The sequence below is a fragment of the Cryptotermes secundus genome, unplaced genomic scaffold (assembly GCF_002891405.2).
Source record: "Cryptotermes secundus unplaced genomic scaffold, Csec_1.0 scaffold931, whole genome shotgun sequence".
In the NCBI taxonomy this organism is placed as follows: domain Eukaryota; kingdom Metazoa; phylum Arthropoda; class Insecta; order Blattodea; family Kalotermitidae; genus Cryptotermes; species Cryptotermes secundus.
Window position 1 is genome coordinate 599,885 of NW_019732382.1, and position 23,063 is coordinate 622,947.

Here is a 23,063-nt window from a genome sequence, read left to right on the forward strand (position 1 = left end):
AGTGCAGATGCATGAACACCGTCACAGCACCAGTATAAGATGGCTGCCCCACTTGAGACTTGCACCAGGGAAGAACAGCGTTCTCTTATTCGGTTTTTGTGTAGTGAAGGTGTGAAACCTATTTAAATTTATCAAAGAATGAAGTTTCAGTATGGTGATGCATGCCTGTCACAGCAGCAAGTGTACGAATGGAGTAAGAAATTTGCAAATGGTGTGACTTCAGTGGAAGATGCTCCTCGTCCGGGTCAGGCACATCGAGTTGTGACTCCAGAGAACACTGCAGCAGTTGAAGCCATAGTGAGGGAAAACCGCCAAGTGACACTGAATGAAATTGTAGCAAGTTTACACATTAGTCATGGTTCAGCACACCACATTGTGCAAGATGTGCTCCAGTTTCACAAAGTGTCTGCAAGATGGGTGCCACAGCAGCTGACTCCTGAATTGAAAGACCGACGTACTGATGCTTGTGAAGAACTTCTGTGGCACTTTGAACGATAAGGTGATGACTTCCTTGCAAGAATTGTTACTGGGGACGAAACCTGGGTTCACTTCCACCAACCGGAAACGAAGAGAGCGAGCAAGGAATGGCGCCATTCCTCATCTCCAAAACCGAAGAAGTTTCGAACACAACTATCAGCAGGGAAGGTTATGCTGACTCTTTTGGGATGAAAAAGGCATCCTCTTGGAGCACTACACGCCTAGAGGGACCACTGTCACCAGTACATCATACTCAGATCTCCTAAAAAATCATCTTCGGCCTGCAATCAAATCAAAGTGATGTGGATTGCTGTCCACAGGTATCCTTTTGCAACATGACAATGCAAGGCCCGATATTGCCCATACAACAGTTGCGACAATCAATGACCTGCATTTTGAGTGTCTTCCTCATCCGGCATACTCACCAGACCTTGCCCCAAGTGACTTCCATATGTTTGGACCACTCAAAGAAGCAATAGGAGGAAAGACGTTCCGTTCTGATGAAGAGGTACGCCACGCAGTGCATGAGTGGTTGCACAGACTACCAAAAGAATTTTTTCTAAAGGAATTCATGCACTTTGTAAGTGCTGGGGGACTTGCATTGAGTGTGGGGGAGATTATGTTGAAAAGTGATACAGCTTTGTACCACTTGTGCACAATAAATAATACTCAAAGAAATATTTAAGGTTTTCATTTGACTTGTCGACGTATATATATATATATATATATTTGTAGAACTACTGGTGCAATAGTTACACAGAGGTCAACGAAGATATTCTTCTGTAAATCACTATGGAAGTACACAATTGATCCCTCTGACAAAATACATCATCAGTGCTATAAATCAACTATTTCCAATTTTCAAAAGAATTTTCTGGTAATGAGAAAACTTTCAGTATAACGTGGTACAGCTGAAACTAGTGATCCAACATGTAAGTATTCAAGCCCCTCTCCCATTGTGATTTTTAAAAATTTCTGAGTAGCTTAAATCTGTACAGTACTCATGCATAGATTTTAGTCTATGTATGCGAGCTGCTTTGTTAAGAATGACATTACAAATGTACAAGGATAAGGGAACACTTAAAACCCTTAATTATATGAGAATTGAATAATATATGTTGTAATTACTCAGTCATTATATCAATCATGTATGGCTGAAGGCATGCTGCTTCTGGGAAGTTTGTCATGCAGCATTTGTATGAAAGCAGACACACACTCACATGGACGGGTCCTAATGGTTACAATTAGTACTTCAAGCAGGTGCAGAGAGAAAGCAGAATACTTTTTCAAAATTTTTGAACTAAAAATATAGTGGAATGGTTGGTGAAACTCTTTGACTTTCAAACTGTAGGAAAGGGGACATGAAAGAATGTATACTTTTTTATGATTAGCATATATTATCCTAAAATAGGCACTCTGAATTTTCATCAACCTTTATTATTTCTATCCCTTCCACCTTCACAGATTTCAAGCACTGACACCTTGCAGACCAGATTTTTGAAAATATTAATATTACAGGTTTTGCTACTCTTTGCATTATTCCTGATACTGCTTGGGGGGAAAAAAATCTGCCTTTTCAACATACATTCTTTGAACAGATGTGCAAATTCAAACGTTCAAAGAAAATTGGAAATTAATATTTTTGCATGTATGCAGTGTGACTATAGATGGGTTTTGGATTGATGACTGGATTGGACTCTTTTATATAGTGCGTTACTACACCTTACAGGTCACTATTACACACACACTAGTATCCACAGTCACATCTTCACTGCCGTTGCTTGGTAGCAGCTTCCAACAGTGGACGTTTCTCTTCCTTTACATTACTGAACTGTCGTCAGCCTCAGCTACCGGCTTTTAACAGCAGTAGCCCAGAACGACTAAACTGCAGCAGTTGTCTACAGCGCAGAAAACATCACTTCTATTATTGCTGTATTTTCTTGCCATGGAAACATGCTTGTGTGTAATGGCTGTTGCTGTTTTATGGTTGCTTATTTTGCGGTCGTCTAGCAACAGATTTACATGCCACAGTATATTCAGTTGTCCCCGCAGATATGCTAGATACACAAGGGTAAAAGGCTTGCCACTATGTTAATAACAGTGGTCGGTTAGCAACCAGTGGGAGCAGGAAGGGGGAGAAGAGTGGTAGGATTCATTGAAATTGTTCTAGGTATCTATAAAAACACCAGAACTATTTTAAGTCCACCTGAAAAGAAGCAGGATAAGATGACCTCTTGTCCAACCCCACATGAAGCATTAGTCATAGCAACATCAGAAGGTGATAGAGGGTTCAGAATCAGGAGAAAACATTCAGAATTTGTTTTACTGTTTCTATGCATAAATCTTATAAGGTAACAATAGCTCCTATGCTCATGTGTGGGCACTTTTTAAGGTGTTTCGGGATGTGCACTTGCAGGCCATGTATGCAACATGACAGTGTGCAGTGCATTACAAATAATGCTTTAGAAGAATCCAAGACTACAAAAACAAGGGGCATAACCACATCTTAAGAATGGACTCTCCAAGATAAACCCAAAAAGCTAAGAATTACCAAGCAGATGGACAAGGAAGTGTTGGATGACCAAGAATATGATTGAAGAAGGGTGTTTCTGAGACAGAACAGACTAATAAAAGCGTACCTTATAAAAGTTCTGACAATAAACACACTGTTCAATAGTGAACTTCATTTCAGTATAAATATCAACCACCTATCAACCCCTCTAACAAAGACTGACTAATGTGACTTACTGCAGTGACAAGATTAAACCACCTGATGGCGTGCGTTTATTGGTGCTAATGACTCATTCTGCTATCGGCAGTTACAGCAGCAATCTGTGAGGAATGTTGTGCCTGCTCAGCCACATTGCCAGGTTTCCTCAATGGTTGAGCGCATTGTAGTTACCAGGACATGGCCTTAGATTCTTTCAAAATAGTTACTTTAAAACCACCAAGAAACAGGTGACCTGCCACAACTTGCTGCCTGCTTCATGTTGGTTTCTTGATTGGCTTACTCTTCAACCTTGAAGTTGGAGCCATTATGTTCCCCTGAAACTTGGACATTTTTCCAGAATACATGGTGTTAAAATCCAGAAGATCATGCTTTTCAAGAAGAACTACTTCAAAATATTAAGATCTGAAAATCAGTTATATTATCATTTGTGCCCTCACACCAGATCTTTTATCCCCCCCACCATGACTTTGCACACACATTCCAGACATTTTTGAGTGACACTTAGTATCTCACATCCTGTAAGTAACATTCCTTTCTTTCCTATAAAAGTTACAGCAAAGGATGTTCTTCATTTTGCCACTTGTCAATTATCTGGAGTAAACTGATGAATGTAAGGACAATAATAACAGTTAAGTTTGGAGATAGGAGTGGCTTCAGGTAGCATCCAGATGGCTGTCTGCAGGGACTAAGGCAAGCAATGTGGTCTCACCTAGGATCTGATGCAGAGATTATGTATTATGAGTGAAGTACAAATGTTAAATATCTGTTTTACTTTCTTAATTACAAGTTCTATGGCATAGCATTATATGGTACCAGAGAGCCGCATGTCTTCAAAATTATGCACTGACACATGTTTAAGGCTATAAAGAATTTCTTAGTTTTTTCTCTTGGAGAGATTTTGTTTAGGGAACTGTCAATGTGTTACCTTCTAATTAGATCTCATTTATTGTCAACCCTTTTCTTTGTTGCCAAAGTTATTTAAGGCATTACACATTTTAATACAGAGGTGGATAAATATCTAGAGTGCCAGCAGGAAGGTTTTGGATCCATAAAGAAGAATTCTTCCGTAATATTATGTTGCACCATCCTGCTGCACTGTATAGATCTGACTTTGCACACAGACAGCAAGAAGTGGAACAAAAAGAATTTGTGGCTTTAGTCTGCAAGTGAACTATACTGACCGAGCGACTGCCGCTCGTCAGCGAAGTTAGTGCTAACTTCAGCGGATAGAGGGTGTCGTAGGATCAGCGCAACGCATCCGCACGGCCGTTAATTTTGGGTTTCTAGACCAGAAAGAAGTGGAACACTAAGTCAGAATTCTTTCATGTTTATTTTGCAGTCCTAACCTATTAATTCACTGTATACTAATAATATGCCTGACTCTGGGCACAGTGAAGGACCAAACAATTACCCCAGGAGACTGACTCCACCTTCTAAAATAATTTTACCCTTTTGGGTATTCAAAAAATCCCAAGGCCAAGAGATATGTATGTCACTTATAGTCTCAAGGAGTTATTTTTCTACTGAAAATGTTCCGTGCTCCTGTTTAGCAATGTGCTGAGAAATTTTTATTTGTGGTTTTATATTATAATCTTTGTTCAATAACAAGAAGAGTTCATTGATTTGGATTTTGAGTGTTTAAAATAAGAATAATATTTTTCAGTTTCTAGAATCGAAGAAATTCTGTGATATGGTAAATGTTTATGATCAGTTAGTATATAATCATTTTGATTTTACAGCAGCAATATACACACTGTTATCAGTGCATGCATGCACTTATTCTTATGTAAGAACAAATTTGTAAAAATGTGCCTTTATGTGCACTGCTCATATTCATTAAACTAGGATTATGTTGTTGGATCTGGGTGCAACAATCTCTAGACTTCTTCACTGGCTCAAACAGTGACATGTGTGATGCAGGTCACCCACTATGACCATGTGCTTATTATATTCAGGTGATACGCTTTATGAGTCACTGTGGGCTTGAGAGTTCAATGTGTTCTAAATCTGATAAAAATAAAGACAGTGAAAATCTTAAAACCATATGTGAAATTGATGTCATCACAGCAGTGACTATGAAGATTTCTGTCTCCAAGGATATGACACTTTGTAGTTTGGTAGATATGTATCTATCTACCAAACAGCATGGTGTCACATCCCAGAAGACAGTAAATAATCTTTATACCATACATTCACCATTACATGTTACTATATCAACTCTATAATAATATGAGGAATGTTACCAGCATGCAGTCCCTATCTATTTTAACAGCCATGACAATTTCATTGTTAATGACTGCTCTGTAAGTTATAATGTTTAATTTGCAACTAAGCAAAAGCAGCTTTGCAGAGTATCAGCATTTTCAACAAGAAATATTAAATATTTTTTAATAAAAATCATGGCAACAGTTCCTTATAAAATTACTATTTCATAGACATATCTTTTATCACATATCAACATGGCGATGCCTTGTATGTAATCAGGCTACTTCCCTTGGTTAGGGGGCAATGTCCCACACCATGCCCCATAGAATATAGTCACATATTGTTACTCAGATTTAGTCTGATACATTTTATTTATAACACCAACCCTGATGAAAAGATAGTTCAAATTATAGGTTTTGACACTTCTGATAGGAAGGTATGCAACACAAGGTCACATCATTTCTCTATCATGCCAGTATTATAGTTAACTGACACTAATAAGTTAAACTTTGAAATAAATCTTGATCAAACTCTCAAAGATATAAATACATGGTTTAATGCTAATTTGTTCACCTTGAATTTTAATAAGACTCAATATGTAGAGTTGTATGTATGAATTATTATAATATCACTACTCAAATTAACTATTATCAGATAAATTTAACAAATGTGACTGAAATTAAATTTCTGGGATTAATTATTGATGATACTCTTTTATGGAAATAGCATATTGATCATGTTATTAATAAAATATCCATTGCATGTTATGCATTGAGAAATATAAAATATATTGTACCTTTAGATACGTTAAAGCTAATTTATTTTGCTCATATACATTCTATCATAAGTTATGGTATAATTTTTTGGGGGCCGCTCCTCTTGTGTTAACAAAGTTTTTACATTGCAAAAAAAAATTATTAGAATTGTAACGAATTCTAGATCAAGAGAGTCTTGTAGAGACATTTTTAAGAGTTTGGAAATAATGACATTCTGCTCTCAGTATATATATTCATTACTTTTATACACAAAAAATAATAAACATTTATTTAATTCTAACAATGAGATTCACAAATACAAAACTAGAGCCCTCAATAATTTATATTTACCTGCAGTTAACCTAACAAAATACAATAAAGGTGCATACATATTGGGTATTAAAAGTTTTAATCATCTTCCTCAAACAATAAAAATGTTGGCTACTGATGGGAGAAGTTTTAAATCTGCACTGGAGAGGATTTTATATCATCATTCTTTTTATTCCATGAATATTATCAATATAATTGGTCATAAGTGTGTAAATTTGTAATGCATCTAATTCAGTTAATTTAGGTAATTTAAATAAAATGGGATAAATTTAAGTTTTACAGTAATGTTCTTTATAAATTAAAGCAAAAAGTAAAAGGAAAAGTATCCCTGTAACAGGCCGTGGAGGCCCATAGGGTTGTGAGATGTTGAGGTTCCCACATTTTCTAGACAGTCGGCTTATAGTAGGTGGTGGTAAGGTTGTTAGCCTTATGCGCCGGCCGCCCTTTACCCCCAAGAATATTCCTGGTACTCATTTCTGTTAGAGGCTCAGTCGACCCCAGGTCCATAGTGTGGCTGGAAGGATTAGGTAAACTGAAAAAAATCCAATGACCTCATCGGAATTTGATCCTGCGACCTTCCAGCTTGTAGCTTAGTGCCTCAACCAACTATGCTACCATGTGACCCCGTTCTTTTTAAATTATGTTTAATAATTAAAATCTTATTAAGATTTTTAGTTTATATTATTATTTATGTTAACTGATTAATGTGAGTGATTTTAATTATGTAATTCATGTAATTTAGTATATGTATCTGGACAAATCTATTCTCAAAGGGACTATTCCCACATCCTAGGTTTGTTACCTGTATGGATATATGGAAAATAAAGGAAATGAATGAATGAAAGAATTTGCTGCAGGGATATTCTCTCATTTCCTGTTCCTTTTTTTTTTCATCAATTGGCCTTTTGTCATGCATAATGAATCAACTTACCACCCTTCTGCACTTTTTATTTCTTGTCAAGATTATTATAAACTAGGAACTATAATTTATTTTCATCAATTGCACTGCTTCAATAAATAACCCCAAACATGCTGTACAATTACTGTGTCAGGGTCTGCAAATACACTATTGTACAGTGAACATTTTGCAAAAGCCAAGGATATGAATTATAGATTTCAACAGGAATTTAAAAGTTTCTATTTTTACCATTTTCATATTAATTGGAGGTTTGTATTCTTTATACAGGAGGGTCCTGAACAGGGAAATCCTTACGTACTCTTCTGCCAGTAGCTGAATCCTTCAAGCTACATGCTTTCTCAAACCATATACTCTTTGTCAACTAAGCAGTAATAGTTTTTGTTTCGTGCATCCTGTTGTGTTATTACATACAATTCTTTATTGGAGTCAATCATAACACAACAACATAACAGTCAAGGTTAAAATTACCTTACCTCATGTTTTGGCTTTTGAAGCCATCATCAGGCAAAACACATGATTACTATATTCACACACTATTGAACTGCAATTTCATTGTGATGGTAAAGCTGGATACTTGATAACTGTAACATTATAAAATACATGGTATAAAAATACAATGAATTATAAACTTATTAAAAATAAGAGTTATGGAGTAAAATATGGTTAAAAACTCTTCATGTGATATTGCATACCATGAAATCAGTTGTTGCAATCTTGTTATATTCCAGCAGACATAAGGATATATTCAGACTTGTATACATGTAATAAACTGCTTGGAGGTCCATGGTATAGCTGTAGTATTATTTGACATTAATTGTTTGGCCGGTGCCTCATTTTGCAATGTAGGTATTTTTTTTCTGCTCTGTTTGGAATACAGATTGCAACTGTTGCAACTGTTGCAATCTGTATTCCCCCCAAATTGAACAAAATACATTGTAAGATGCACCTCTCTGTCCGTAGAAAATCGACGACCTCGTAAAGCATCTTTGAGCCATCCAAAGAGATGACAGTCCGACGGGGCGAGATCTGGGCTGTAGGCAGGGTGTTCCAGCACCTCGAAACCCAAATGGTTAATGGGTTCAACGGTCTGGCTGGCCATGTGTGGGCGTGCATTGTCATGCAACAACAACACTTTCTTCGACAACAGGCCTTGGTGTTTGGTGCAAATTGCTGGCCAGCAAATCACTGCAGATTTAAAACTTCTCTCATCAGTAGCCAATATTTTTATTGTTTGAGGAAGATGATTAAAAACTTTTTTACCTGATACGTACACACCTTTATTGTATTTTCTTAGGTTAACTGCAGGTAAATATAGATTATCGAGGGCTCTAGTTTTGTATTTGTGAATCTCATTGTTAAAATTAAATAAATGTTTATTATTAATTGTGTATAAAAGTAATGAATATATGTACTGAGAGTAGAACTTCATTATTTCCAAATTCTTAAAAAAGTCCCTACAAGACTCTCTTGGTCTAGAATTCGTTATAATTCTAATAACTTTCTTTTGCAATATAAAAATTTTGTTAACATAAAAGAAGCCACCCCAGTAGAATTATACCATAACTTATGATAGAATGTATATGAGCAAAATAAATTAGCTTTAACATATCTAAAGGTACAATATATTTTATATTTCTCAATGTATAACATGCACTGGATATTTTATTAATAACATGATCAATATGCTGTTTTCATGAAAGAGTATCATCAATAATTAATCCCAGAAATTTAATCTCAATCACATTTGTTAAATTTATGTGATCATAGTCAATTTGAGTAGTGATATTATAATAATTTATACACACAACTCTACATATTGAGTCATGCTGTCACTTTGGTTGAATACATTAAAGTATATTCAAGTATTCCCATCCAAATCCTGTTTATTGCAGCAGCAATTTCTCTATTAGTAGTGTGAAGCCTGATGCCCAATATATCTCTCAATATGTACTTGGAATGAATCAAAATATTTCTCTTTCATTTTTAATGTTAATATAGAAGTTACTTTTTCATGTGCAGTTATTGGAATACCACATTATTATAAGGAAATTCCCTCCTCCAAATTATTTATCATTTGTAACATTTCATACAACCCTCCAACCCATGAAACAAAATACAGTGGAACCTCGCTTAACGAGCATAATTCGTTCCAGATTCTTACTTGTAATGCGAAACAATTTTTTCCCATATAAATTAATGTAAAATATGATAATGCGTTCCATGCCGAAAAAATACTAAAAAAATATGTATAACGTTTATTCAAAGAAAATTATATATACATTGTTAAGAAGCGTGAATAATCTTCATCATTTCTTCTATGTGAATGAACCAACCTGGAATGCAAATTCGATTCGCAGAAAAAAAATCGAAATAATTAGTTTATTATTTATGATACATGTCTAATTCTTTTTTACTAAAAAGCTGTCTAGAGACATTTGTTTTTGCCGACACTTCAAAATTTGGTGAAAATGCAACACAGCGTGCATAGCCACTGCTTTATTAGGGTGATGCTTCTCAGTGTACGATGCAACAGTTTCCCATGCTTTCAGCATTTCTCTTATTGCGCCAGAAGATTGTTGCTTTGCTGTTACCTCCTCCTCCTCCTCCTCCTCCTCCTCCACAACTTCTTGCTGTGAAGCACAATGCAACTCCAAATCGTGCAAATCGTTGATGTAGACCGACTGTATGCGCGTGCTATATCAGCCACGCTCACACCTCGTTCTCGCTTTTCAGTGATTTTACGTTTCATTTCTATGGTTATTTTTATTCTCTTATGGCTGTCTTTTTGCGGCTTCTTCTTCGGGGACATTTTTGCAAGGGTTATTAAACTTTGCACAAAAAAAATCACAAATAATATGTCTGAACACAAGTTTGGAAAAATGTGTGATCACAAGCGACACTAATATGCTAGTGGAACGAGTGCTAAACACAGACTGATGTAGCAAGCACACAATCCGGGACTTCCCCTCTCGTCACTCGTTATTTTTTTACAATTTGTTTTGCTCGTTATGTGAATTACTCGTTATGAGAGGTGCTTGTTAAGCGAGGTTCCACTGTATATGTATTAACAGTGACTGATGATTCTCGCAGTAACAGAAACTTAGGCAGTTGCAGTGGATAAGCAAGCAAGAACTCCCAGTTGTTATATTGCTACTAAGTATGTGTAAGGCTGAAACCTCTTTTTAATACACCATTAAGATGACCCATTACTTAGTTTGGGTATTGCCTCATTTATCACATAATTCAAGCATTACATAAATGTTATACAGTAATATGTTGCATATATTTGGTCAATATTAATTCCATCTGAGAGTCTTCATGAAGTATAATATGAAGATATTAATTAAATGTTAATTGTTCACTCTTCTCACAATGTTTAAGATTTCCCCTTAATCTTGTATTACTATTTCTGCAATCACCAAATGCATATTACTTCCTGTTTCATGCCACTTATTATATGCAGGTAAGTCAATAAGTAAGCACAAATGGATATAGAACTTAAACAAATAAGAGTACTGATTTGAAAAATGCTTTTAATTCTCAACAAAATCTCCCTGTACACTGAGGCTCTTGTACCATTGTTTCACAAGCCTCTGAAAACCAGCAGCATAAAATTCTTTGGGCTGCTGTTGGAACCAGGCGGTGACTGGGATTATGAAGGCATACTGCTCACCGCATTCCAGCCTCAAGGACAAATTATAAATGCCGACTCCTACTGTAACATCCTCAGGAACTTTGTAAGGCCATTCAACGGAAGCAACCAGGACTCCTCACCAAAGGCGTGTTGCAATGTGCGTCCCCATACTGCCATCAGGACAAATGAGACGCTGCAAAATTTCAAGTGGGAGGTCCTCGAGCATCCTCCATATAGCCCCGACCTTGCTCCAAGCGACTTCCATTTTTTTGGCCTTCTTAAACATCATCATTCAGCTGAACATTTTCCTGATGATGATGCTGTAGAAAGGGAAGTCACCGCCCGGTTCCGACAGCAGCCCAAAAAATGTTATGCTGCTGGATTTCAGGGGCTTGTGAAATGATGGAACAAGTGCCTCCATGTACAGGGAGCTTACGTTGAGAAATAAAATCATTTTTCAAATAAGTACTCTTATTTGTTTAAGTTCTATATCCATTTGTAACTTACCCTCATATATACTACATGGCTAATTTTTCTGAGAAAAAATAAAAACCTCTATGTGATTTAACCTTTAGTAATATAATTTAAACTTTGATATTATATTAGACATTTGAAGCTGTTGGAAAACATTATATTTTAATATTTATAGAAAACATTACTGAACACAATGATGTGGTGATGCATTTGGATAAGATACTGAGCACCATGGCAGGGAAGAAATTATTCAGTTATGGGATGTGAACATTTATACAATTACAATAAAACATTCTAATTTTGTCCTTCAATCTCTGATCACAGAAGCGGGAACAAAATGCAGAAATTTCATACACAATCCTGGCACATGCTCAAGTGATTAATTATATAAGGTTCATTCCTTATTCATACATTATGTGGTGGCCTACACATGAACTAATCAATTACAGTGCCTTATTATAACATGATGTGTCAATGAACCCTCTTCCATCATCTTAATTCTGTATGCAGTTCTTAGTACTACGTACCTCCATGATCAGTCACCATCAGCAAACACTAAAAACTGATGTGACAATTTATTTATCTCTAATGGCATCATGCACTATTTCAGAATTATTTATTCTTCATGAAGCATGTTAATCTGTCAAATACAAACACTTCTGGTGTCCCAGTATGAAAAACTTATCATCTAAGGGAGGAGCTCAACAATAAATCATTTGTCTTCTAAGCTGAAAATGAGGCTCATTCTTGTCACATGTCAAATTTTCCATGATACCCAAAAATGTTACCTCTTCTAAAGAGGTTGTCCCTTCTGTATATGCAGGAGAGTTTGAAGAGAGAGAACAAAAGTGGCTCGGATAATTATGATCCTTCCTTTCATTTCCTTATATGTGTAGCAGAGTACAGTAATGATGTTATAAGAAAGACAGTGGTAATAAAAAAAGAAGCTTAACTTAGGATTACATTCATCATTAACTTGTGCATTTCAATTGTAATGAGCAGGAGTTCTAAGGCAATGTGAGAGTGAATACTGAAAAACTGGCAGTTGCTGGAAGTACAGACATTGCAGACAATCTTGTTATTCCTAAACTGAACTTCCAACCAATAAATTAATAGTCAATATGTTCTACCAGATAGATGCTAATGCTCCTATAACTACATTCATAATTGTATCACTTAATGTCTTTGTACAAAGTCTGTATAAAGGTTCCCCTAGAGGATGTAAAAGAAGTGAATGAGATAATTCTACATTAAAGAATCACCGCATTGCACTGACATTAGTAATCAGTGTGTGAACACTGAAAAGAATCAAAAGGAACCATTCTTACCTATATATACTCTGCTATCATCATCGGTCTTGTGGAACTCTAACTGAACGCAGAACTTTGCTTTGCTGAAAATGGACAGAAATGAAATGGAATGTATCACTGTGCTGTCATGAAAATACTGCTTATAATTATACACACATACAAAAAAGAACCTCCACATTTTGAAGCAAGTTATATTTTCCAAACGATTTTTCTAAGAGAAAATTATTATATTTTGAAAACTTCCAAGTGTACACATCTGCTTACTTAATGTTATCAGTATACATAACTGTAAGTAAGATTTTAGTACTAGTCAAATGTTAGAGATGAATGAAAAATAAAATTGAAGCAAATAAATATGTTTCATAATTCAATTCAATTCGATTCATGTTTATTTACGTGCAATAACTTAACGGCACAGTGGCCAATTACAAAGTTAGCACGAGTATATAAAGATACAAAAAATAATTAAAACAAAATACAAATATGACAGAAATAAATCTGTGAGCATAAATCTAAAGAAGACTTAAATACATACATACATTTATGAATTATTATGAATGTTGCTAATACTATTAGCAACTAGATACTAAGATAAGACAACTGGGAGTGATAGCATAAAATTAATAACAAGTCTAATAAATTAATACCAATTACATAAGAAAATTAAGTTAGTAGGGGTACAAATTGTAACTCTCGAACAAGTCACATACATATACAACTTTTCCAGTCTAATTGGCCTCCTGCCCAATTGATTGAACGTCATCATATATCACATAACATAACATTCAATTACAATTAAAATCACACTCTCGGTATAATTAAAATATATTAGGTACAATCAAATTTATGACTACCTTCCATTATAAAAAACAAAGGTCATCTTACTATATACATCCTAATTACCACCGTCATATTCTTAAACTTAAAACCTATTATATCAAATAATCCACAAAAGACAAAATTCAATTTAGATAATTAAATAATTTGGAGTGCAATCTCTTTTAAGACTTCCATTCCCTTTATAGGCTGAATCATATTAAAAACTTCATCTAATTACTAGTCATTTTATTACACTTAAATCTATTTATCAAGGAGAATCTTATTCATTTAACTTTCCTTCTGAGAGGAACTCATGCAAATTATACAATGGGTGTTCCAGTAAATATCTTTTGAGTCTATGTAAGAATTCTCTAGCTGCTTTTACCATTCTTCATTCCAAAGGCAGTCTATTATATAGCTTAATAGCCATATTTGTAACACCCTTCTCATATGTTAAGGTATTATAACTTTGCTACGTGAAGGTCTTTTCTTTCTTGTGTCATACTTATGTAGGTCAGAGTTTTTTGTGGTGTAAATGTTATATTTCTTGAAATAGCATAACACCTCTAAAATATACAAAGATGTTACCGTTAAAATTTTTAATTATCTAAATATAGGTCTACATGATGTTCTTTTTGTTACCCCTTTCATTATTCAAGAACCTTTTCTTGTAAAATCATAATTTTTTTACTTTCACTTTCTCCCCGCCAAAATATCAAACCATAACTTATTTGAGATTGGAATTTAGCAAAGTACACATTCCTAAGGACATATGGGCTTACTTCGCCTTTCTAAGCTTTAATAATGTAACACACCTTACTGAGCTTCGTACAGACCGACTGAATATGAATGTTCCATTTTAATTTGTGGGTTAAATTAATACCAAGAAACCTAAACTGTGCTGTATAATTAATTATTATATTTTTAAAGGTAATTACTGGCTCAATGCTATCCTGTAGTTTATTCATATGGAAATACATTGCTGTAGTCTTCTCATTATTTATTACCATATTATTCACAGAATTGGACATTCAGATTATTTTACAGATATTCATAAGTCGGTCATATGTCGCTACTTCCCATTGCATACTATACCACTGCAATCATGTATGTTTAGTCTGCATTCTCCTGCCATCTAGAAGTCATAATTTGAACTACTTGAGGAATGATTGCCATGCATATATTACTGTGTATCAGTGTTAGGAACATGGTTTTGCGTTCGGCTACACATGTGCTTTCTGGCATGAAAAAACTGAAATCTAATGCTGTGTATGTTGAGAATGAAGACTCAGATTTTGCTTGGTTAAATGAAGAACTCAATATAGACTCTGATGATCAGATGGATTTGAAAAATGTAGAAGAAACTGCAAGTGAAGAATCAAGCGATGAAATGTTGGAAAGTGAGAGCGAGAGTGAAACAGGTGTTATGCGTGTTGATGGGTGGGAAGATGTGATGATGGGGGACAAGAACCCCAAGGCATACACTTTTACTAAAAATGCAGGGCCACAATTTAACCTTCTACCAGATGCAGAGCCCATGGATTATATTACTTTATTTTTCAATTGTGAGCTTTCGAATCATTGTTAAAGAGACAAAGAGGTATGCGAGACACAAAATTTTGGGACTTCAGCTTAGCCCAAGGTACATTTGGAGTAGCTGGTCTGATGTGTCAGTTCCTGAAATGAAGGAGTTTTTATATGTGCCCAATGCCATTGCCCAACATAAAAGACTAATGGTCTAGTGAGTGGGCAACATAGATAACCATTTTTTGGTGATGTAATGTCTACAGTTCGCTTTTTGCAGACATTTTGAATGATTCATGTGGGAAATAATACCACCGAAGAAGGGAATAGGGTCATCAAAAGAACAAGGAAAGTACATGGGGTGATAGAATATACAGGGAAACAGTTTCAGAAATATTTTGCACTAGGTAGAAACATTGCAATAGATGAATCAAGAGTTGGGTTCAAGGACAAAATAATTTCCAAAAAAACCTACAAGGTGGGGCATCAGATTATTTGTATTAGCCGACAGTGACACTGGTTATGCTCACAGTATAATTCTGTATTACGGAAAAATTACAGGTGAAGCGTGTAACTTGCCATACTCAGAAAAACCTTTCACTTCAAGAATAGTTATTTTCTTGATGGACAGACTAGATCTCAGTGTATCTGGTGTTGAAGGCTAACACTTTTCACTGACAGATATAGTGGTGTTCAGTTGGTCCAAGAATTGGACAATCAAAAATACCACACAACAGGCACTATTATTGCTGGTAGAGTTGGCAATCCAAAACCATTGAGGAAGGGGGCCATGAAGAATATGAAGAATGGGGACACTTTTGCCTACAGAAGAAGGAATGTCCTGCTAATGGGTTGGAAAGACAAGAGGGTGGTTCTCATGATGTGTACATATCATGACACATCAATGGAAAAAATAGTGACCATTCAGAAAGGGAGGCAGCAAGAAGAAATTCAAAAGCCAATGTGTGTACTTGACTATACAAAGCATACGGGTGGTGTAGATCGCGGTGATCACTACTGCACAACATATGCTTTCTTTCGTAAATCTCTCAAGTGGCGGAGAAAACTTTTTCTGGTGCCTGGAAATTGCAAATTCATACATTTTGTACAGCAGCCACAAGGTACACATGGGAATGAAACAAATGTGTACATGTTGAGTATCAATGAGCTCTTGTTGAAAATCTAATAGGGGATGTGCACAACCCAAGAAAGAGGTCAAACCCGGGGTCAGCTGAGAGAGAAGAGGTACTAAGTACAGCGCCTTACTTCCTCTACCACTGTGGAAAAAAGAAATACAAAGACTGCATTCCGTGCAGCAATCAGAAGACCAAGGGAGCCAGAAAAGAAACCTATTTCTATTGTAAGACCTGCACAAATCAACTGGCCATGTGTTCTGAGGAATGTTTCTAAAGATATCACAATCTCAAGAACTTCAAAAAGTTTTAGTGTAGGTCTAATAGTTTATCGGGTTTTTGTTGTTTGTGTACATAGAAGCGTAAGTGATAGTTATAAGAAGAAAGGAATATGTGTATATTTTGTACTAGAGAACAGGAGACAATCTGAGCCAGTGAAACACTACAAACTCTCTCAAAACTTGATTGTCATACACCACTACAAGGCAGAGAATTTGTTTTCTAGCATTGTGCTGGTAAGTACAAATTATGCTTTTTCACTTTATGCCCTTGCTGCACCAACTTTTCAAGCAAATCAGTTTGCGTAATGACTACGTGGGAACTTAAAAATCCCTTGATGTCCTGGCTGCAGAAATTTCTCCAAATGCAACGACTAATAATGGTTCACTCTTCGTATAGGAAGAGATGGCATAACCATGCAAAATGTTTGAATCACATTACATTACATTGTATTCCATGGATCTGAAGTTAGTCAAAATGACTGTAGGATGTGGAATATGTCATATAAATACAAAACATGTACAGACCCAATGCAGTTCTCACACAAGAGAAACCCAGAATACACAGTGACTACACACAAGGCTATTTAAAGATACATAAGTTATTTTCTATACAATAGGTATTCATCAACAGAGTAGAATGAATGTGTATTTAAGTACCGTTTCAGTGCTATTTTAAATCGTGCCTTTTCATGCATAAGACCTTTGAGATCAGATGGCAGGTTATTAAAAATGGTGATCCCAGCATAATATGCACTTTTCTGAAAGCATGAGAGATTAGCAATTGGTTTATGTCTTGTGTTAACACTGTGCACATCCACATTCGTCTGAAAATGTTCTTCGTTATTTGTAATGAAGTTTATTAAAGAATGTATATATTCACAAGACAAAGTTAAGATCTGTAGTCTCTTAAATAGATCTCTACAGGAATTATGGGATTTGACACCCATCATGATTCTAACAATTTTCTTTTGCAGTGCAGATACCTTTTTACTGTCAGATGAATTACCCCAGAAAATTATTCCATACTTCATTAAAGAGTTAAAGTAAGCAAAATAGATTGATTTGAGAGTGTCAATGTTACTAATATGTAACATGAATCTAACTGCATAACATGTTCTACTTAACTTTGGAATCAACTGATTGATATGGTTTTTCCAGTTTAAATGATTATAAATTTGCAAGCCAAGGAATTTTGTGTTTAACCCTCTTCTATATATTTATCATTATAGCCTATGTTTAATGGATACTGTGGTGAGCTTTTTTTTTATAAATTTTATTACATTTGTTTTTTCTAGGTTCAGGGACAGCTTGTTTGCAGAAAACCATTTACTCATTTGCGAAAGAACCTTGCTTTATAACATGCAGAAATCATCTAAATTTTTACCAGAAATTATAACATTAGTGTCATCTGCAAATATTATAGGTATTGATGAGGTCCTTAGTGCAGGAGAGAGGTCGTTTATATAAATTATGAAAAGCAAAGGCCCCAAAATTGACCCCTGTGGAACTCCATGTTTTATTATTCCCCAGTTTGAGTAAGTACTTTGGATTGAATTTGATGATTTTATTTCAATCTTTTGTTTTCTATTTGTTAGGTAGGATCTGAACCAACTTAATGTTGTTGTAGACAACACTGTCTACCATTTATCTTGGGTACAGAACTCTCCCCTCTAATTATTTTTAATTCTTTATGAAATGACCAGGCTATTTTTGCAGTATCTAGAACTAAATGTGGTGTAACTTTATCTTTTATTATAATGAAAATTATAAAAATGTGTAACAATGGCTGTACATAGTATTATCATGCAAAAGTACATATTTGTGGACACATAATGTAGATTTCCATCTCTTAATCACATCAGTCTGGTCGAAAACAAGAGTCACCATACAATCAAAATCCAGTGCTCATTTTCTGTAAGAGATGGCAATGCTCACCTCTTGGTTAATATAGTTTTAATAACAGATTATTTTACTAAAAAAAATATGGCAATACTGTATGCCATGCAAACTTCTAGAAAAAGAGATGTCAAAACCCAACTGGCACCTTCTGTGAGCAGTTGTGCTAATATCTGCAATATTACCCATGAAACTGCAATGACTGAAATTTTGTGGTGATGGTTAATCCATATTAGACACATAGTTATAATTATTACAGGTTAGGAAGAACTGTTCACTTTGCATATGGCACAATGAAACCATGACAGGGCTAGTCTAGCTTATAACAAGGCATTTATTACAGTGACAAGAACGAATGGGACCGTCAGTATCTTAGTATTACATGTATGGAAACATCACATAAAATGAGGCTGTTCCCCATGCCTTCATTATAGCGAGTTTCAACTAGCTGCCACTGTTTTTCCCCAAATTTTGCATCTACTCTACTTGCAGTTTTGCTTTCGAAATTATTTATGGCTAACAGTCCGTAAAGGTTCAAGTAACCCAGACTCTCTGTCCTATTCTTAACTAGGTTAAACTTCACATTCCAGAATGCTGCCATGTTTCAACCACTGAAAAATGTACATTTTCTTACATCCTCTGAATTTCATGAGTCCGGTAGCTTGTATCACTGTGTATCATGTTGCTTGGCTTATTTACACAGTCACCATGCAGTATCTTCTACATCTTGTCACACAAGTTTCCCCTTCTCCTGAGCGTCCACTGATCTCAGGCAAAGAAGTTGCATAATACAACTATACATGCACATGTTTAAGGTTTTAACCTTGATTCCTGGTGACACCTGTCATGACTTTCCTGCTTGTAAAACACTGTACACCATCATAACTGGAAATGTCGCGACTTCAAGCATGTGAAAACTTGCTTTAACATTGTTCCTTTTCTTTTTTTAGCATATACTGGTGAAATTTGTTTTGCAACCTTAGTTTGTGACTGTGTGATAGACATGATGAGATGAGATCTGTGAAACCAGCATAATGCCATTGGCATGGAAACTAAGATATTATGGATTACACTCTTGCATATTGTCATATGATAGAACGACTATATACGGGGTTTGGATTGATGACTGGATTTACTGGACTCGTTTGATACAGTGCGTCACTACACCTTACACACACACACACACACACATACCAGTGTCCACAGTCACATCTTCACTAGTTGTTGCTTAGTAGTGGCTTCCAATGGCAGACGTTCTCCTTCCTCTGGGCTCCCAAACTGTACCCAGCCTCACCTACTAGCTTTAAACAGCAACAGCTCACGATTGAACCACAGCAGTCCTCTAACTCACTAACTCACCAACCAACTCCTCACTAAAATCACTGACTCCTAATTTGTTCTGCTTTAACATCTCAGCACATACTGCATAGGAAACACCACTCCCAATTACTGTTGTACTCTCTTATTGCTGTGGAAACGTGCTTGTTTGCGAAGCCGTTACTTGGCAATGCCCATTATATAGTTGCTTATTTCGTGGTTCGTGCCTAGCAACGAGTCTACATACCACAACATTATAGAGATATTTTAATTACAAGTGTCATAATTTACTTAAACTTAATTTTATTAACTTAGAAAATTACATACCTATAAGTTTATATCTGATTTACATGGTACTACCATAACATGCATTATGTAGTTAGGTCTAATGGCTGTTTCACAACCATCTCTTATATACATAACATGCATCTGTGTATTCAAATCTTGATATTAAAAATCCATTGTAGTGCATGTACATCAAATATCAGCAAGATATAAACTGCATTATTTGTTGGTCTGTTACTCCAATTCGATGTGAGCCCACATATTCATTCTCAAAACTATTTCTTAAATATGTAAATACTCCAACTGTCTATTCACACATTTATGCACAGGCAGGGATCTGTGAGCAGAATGTGGGTGGGATTTGCAGGCATGCAGCAAAGAGAAGGTGGGACTTCACTTGTAAAGCACAGCACCCAATTAGCAGTCGAATGCAAGTAAAAGAGATTATGTATGCACCTGCCCCAGTGCCACTTTGTCCACCACAAATCCCAATTGACCAGACCCAGGATCGAACCCAGGCCACCATGGTGGGAAGCCAGCGACTGACCACTTGAGCTATGGCGTGGCCTCACTGCATTGCCAATATATTGGTCATTCATCCTTTAAAGGTTAAAAGAAAAGATACAGAATTATGGCCCAGGGTCAACTCAGCCTCTAACAGAAATGAGTACCAGGAATCTTTCTGGGGGTAAAGGGCAGTGGATATGTAAGGCTAATGTCACTGCCATCTGTGAGCCGACTGTCTAGAAAATGCATGAGCCCAGACATCTCAAAACACTATGGGCCTCCACGGCCTGTTATAGAGATAGCTTTACCTTACTTTTTTTACTTCCAGAACTTTGATTAAAAGCAGAATTATAATGGGGTTATATGATCAACATTACCCAATTTTTCTAAGAACTTAAAACATAAATGCTTCTTTTTGGAGTTTACATTGGATGTGTGGCCAATGACGTACGGACAGGCATAATCTTTTCATATTGTATATTAAAACACTGGAGGTCTCTTAATCTAAAACATATTGTCAAAATATATATTTTCACTTCTTAAAGAGTTGGTAAAATAATCAGTTCACATCCTGCACAATTAATGCCACTACCTTTAAGCAAATTAAGGAACACATCACAGCCTGAAAACATTCAACTGAAATTAAATGAGAATTTAATTACCTGATATTCATATTCTGTATCCATAATACCACAGACAGCAACAACTTGATACTGTCGAGCTTTCATAGCTGCCAATGACTTGCGAATCAGTCGCATTCCTGCCACTGCTGTTGAAGTGTTTCTGAACTGAGCCATCTGACGTGGGGAGTGACTAGGGTCAAAAACTAACAAGCACTGGCCACCATCCTTCAATTGCTCTACACCCACAATAGTACGACTGTGACCTATCAAACAAACACAAGAATATACCATGTTTCGGTCCTATTTTAAATGTATTGTGACACAGTGGCTGAAAGCCACAACAGCGGACCCAAAAGAGTCACTCATTACTATGCAACAGCCGGTAAACACACTCCTGTATCAAGAACATGTGGGTCATCACTGGGCAACAGCCCACTTAACATGTTACTCAACAATAAGGAATTCCTGAAAGCAGTGTTTTGTATGCAGTCTGTGCCAGGATTATATAATGAGTACACTACCCAGGTCAACAGTCAGTATTTAGTCTTGAGGTGTGAGTCAGGTGTCAGCAGTTACCGCCTTCAGTTGTGCTGTTACACACTGCTACCAAGCAATGACTAATGAAGATTTAGTGTTTGTAGCAGTGATTTGTAGAGTGTGTGGATTAGTGAAAGTGTTATAATTATTTGCAGTTACAAGTTATAAACATTCAATAAATACAATTATCAATCCAAACGCCATGTCTAGTCACTAACATGTGGCAGTATCATAAGCAATTACAAGTAGAGTGTTTGGGTTAATCGTGCTTTAGAAATAATATAACATCACATTACTGGAAAACTAATATATTTGAGCCTAAAAATTCAGTATTGCTAAACAGTGTCACAGGATTATACCCTTCACCACATGAGATCTGACATTCTTACAGCAGTGACTGTGACAATTACTGTCTTCAGGAATGTGAGGCCCCACAGTATTGTACAAGGTTTTCAGTGTTTCAGAGAAAGCTGCTTTGCCACCTACCAATACACAGCATGACACAAAAGTCACTACCCACAGAGTTAAGAAAGAAGTCATATTGTATTACTACTGTATCAGTTTATTTCATTTTATTATTATTCATGTCTACATGACAATTAATATCATTTTTATGTTCAAATTTTCTTAAATGTTCAACCTGACTACTTTCTGAACTGATACACTGCCAAAGACATTCAGGAACACTCAAACAAACTGTTTTGCAAAGCTGTAGGTCATTATCGATTTTTGCAAAGGTGTCCTCTATGGCTGATTTATGACCATCTTATGCTTTGGGTTTTTTCATAGTATAAACTTTGTTACCAAAAACACCCCAGAAATAAAAAAAATGCATGGGTGCTAAGTCTAGTGACCCTCATGGCATGTCAATTCACCTACATCTGCCTATTACTCTCCTGACAAATGTGTTGTCCAGGAACTTTCATAGATGAATAGTGTAGTGGTAAGGAGTGCTGTCTTGCTGGACATAAATGTTGTTGAAATTGTCATAATGCATTTGAAGTCCCAGAACAATGTAAATTTGCAGCATCTTCAATTACTATTCTCCTGTTACTGTGCCTTCAAAAAAATATGGTCCAGTACTCCAAAGATAGAGATGCCACCTGAGACACTAACATCTGGTTGCTTAAACTGACTTTCCATTGTGATGTATGGGTTTTCTGTACACCAATATAAACAATTATGCCTGTTTACCTGACCAAATAGTTTAACATATTCTTCATCAGTCGAGATTATTTCATGAAACAAATAAAGGTGTTCATCAGTTCATTTAATATGAGCTCACAAAACTGAAGTCCATAATCAG

At 35.9% G+C, this 23,063-nt stretch overlaps 1 protein-coding gene across 4 annotated transcripts in view; it reads right to left on the bottom strand.

Annotated features, from left to right (window-relative positions):
* Window positions 1-995: 995 nt before the first annotated feature.
* The window catches only part of LOC111867648 (zinc finger-containing ubiquitin peptidase 1), a 57,333-nt gene continuing 35,265 nt past the window's right edge, over window positions 996-23,063 (bottom strand). For 2 of the 4 annotated variants that reach the window (XM_023857668.2, XM_023857667.2), the window contains exons 9-10: window positions 21,260-21,483; window positions 11,250-12,918 (exon numbers count right to left, since the gene is read on the bottom strand). In XM_023857668.2, coding sequence (XP_023713436.1) covers window positions 12,874-12,918; window positions 21,260-21,483 — 269 coding nt within the window. In that variant the 3' untranslated portion in view covers window positions 11,250-12,873. Of the gene's footprint in view, window positions 3,529-7,177; window positions 7,999-11,249; window positions 12,919-21,259; window positions 21,484-23,063 lie in introns of those variants that run through there. The other 2 variants (XM_023857666.2, XM_023857665.2) reach the window with 2 other exon arrangements.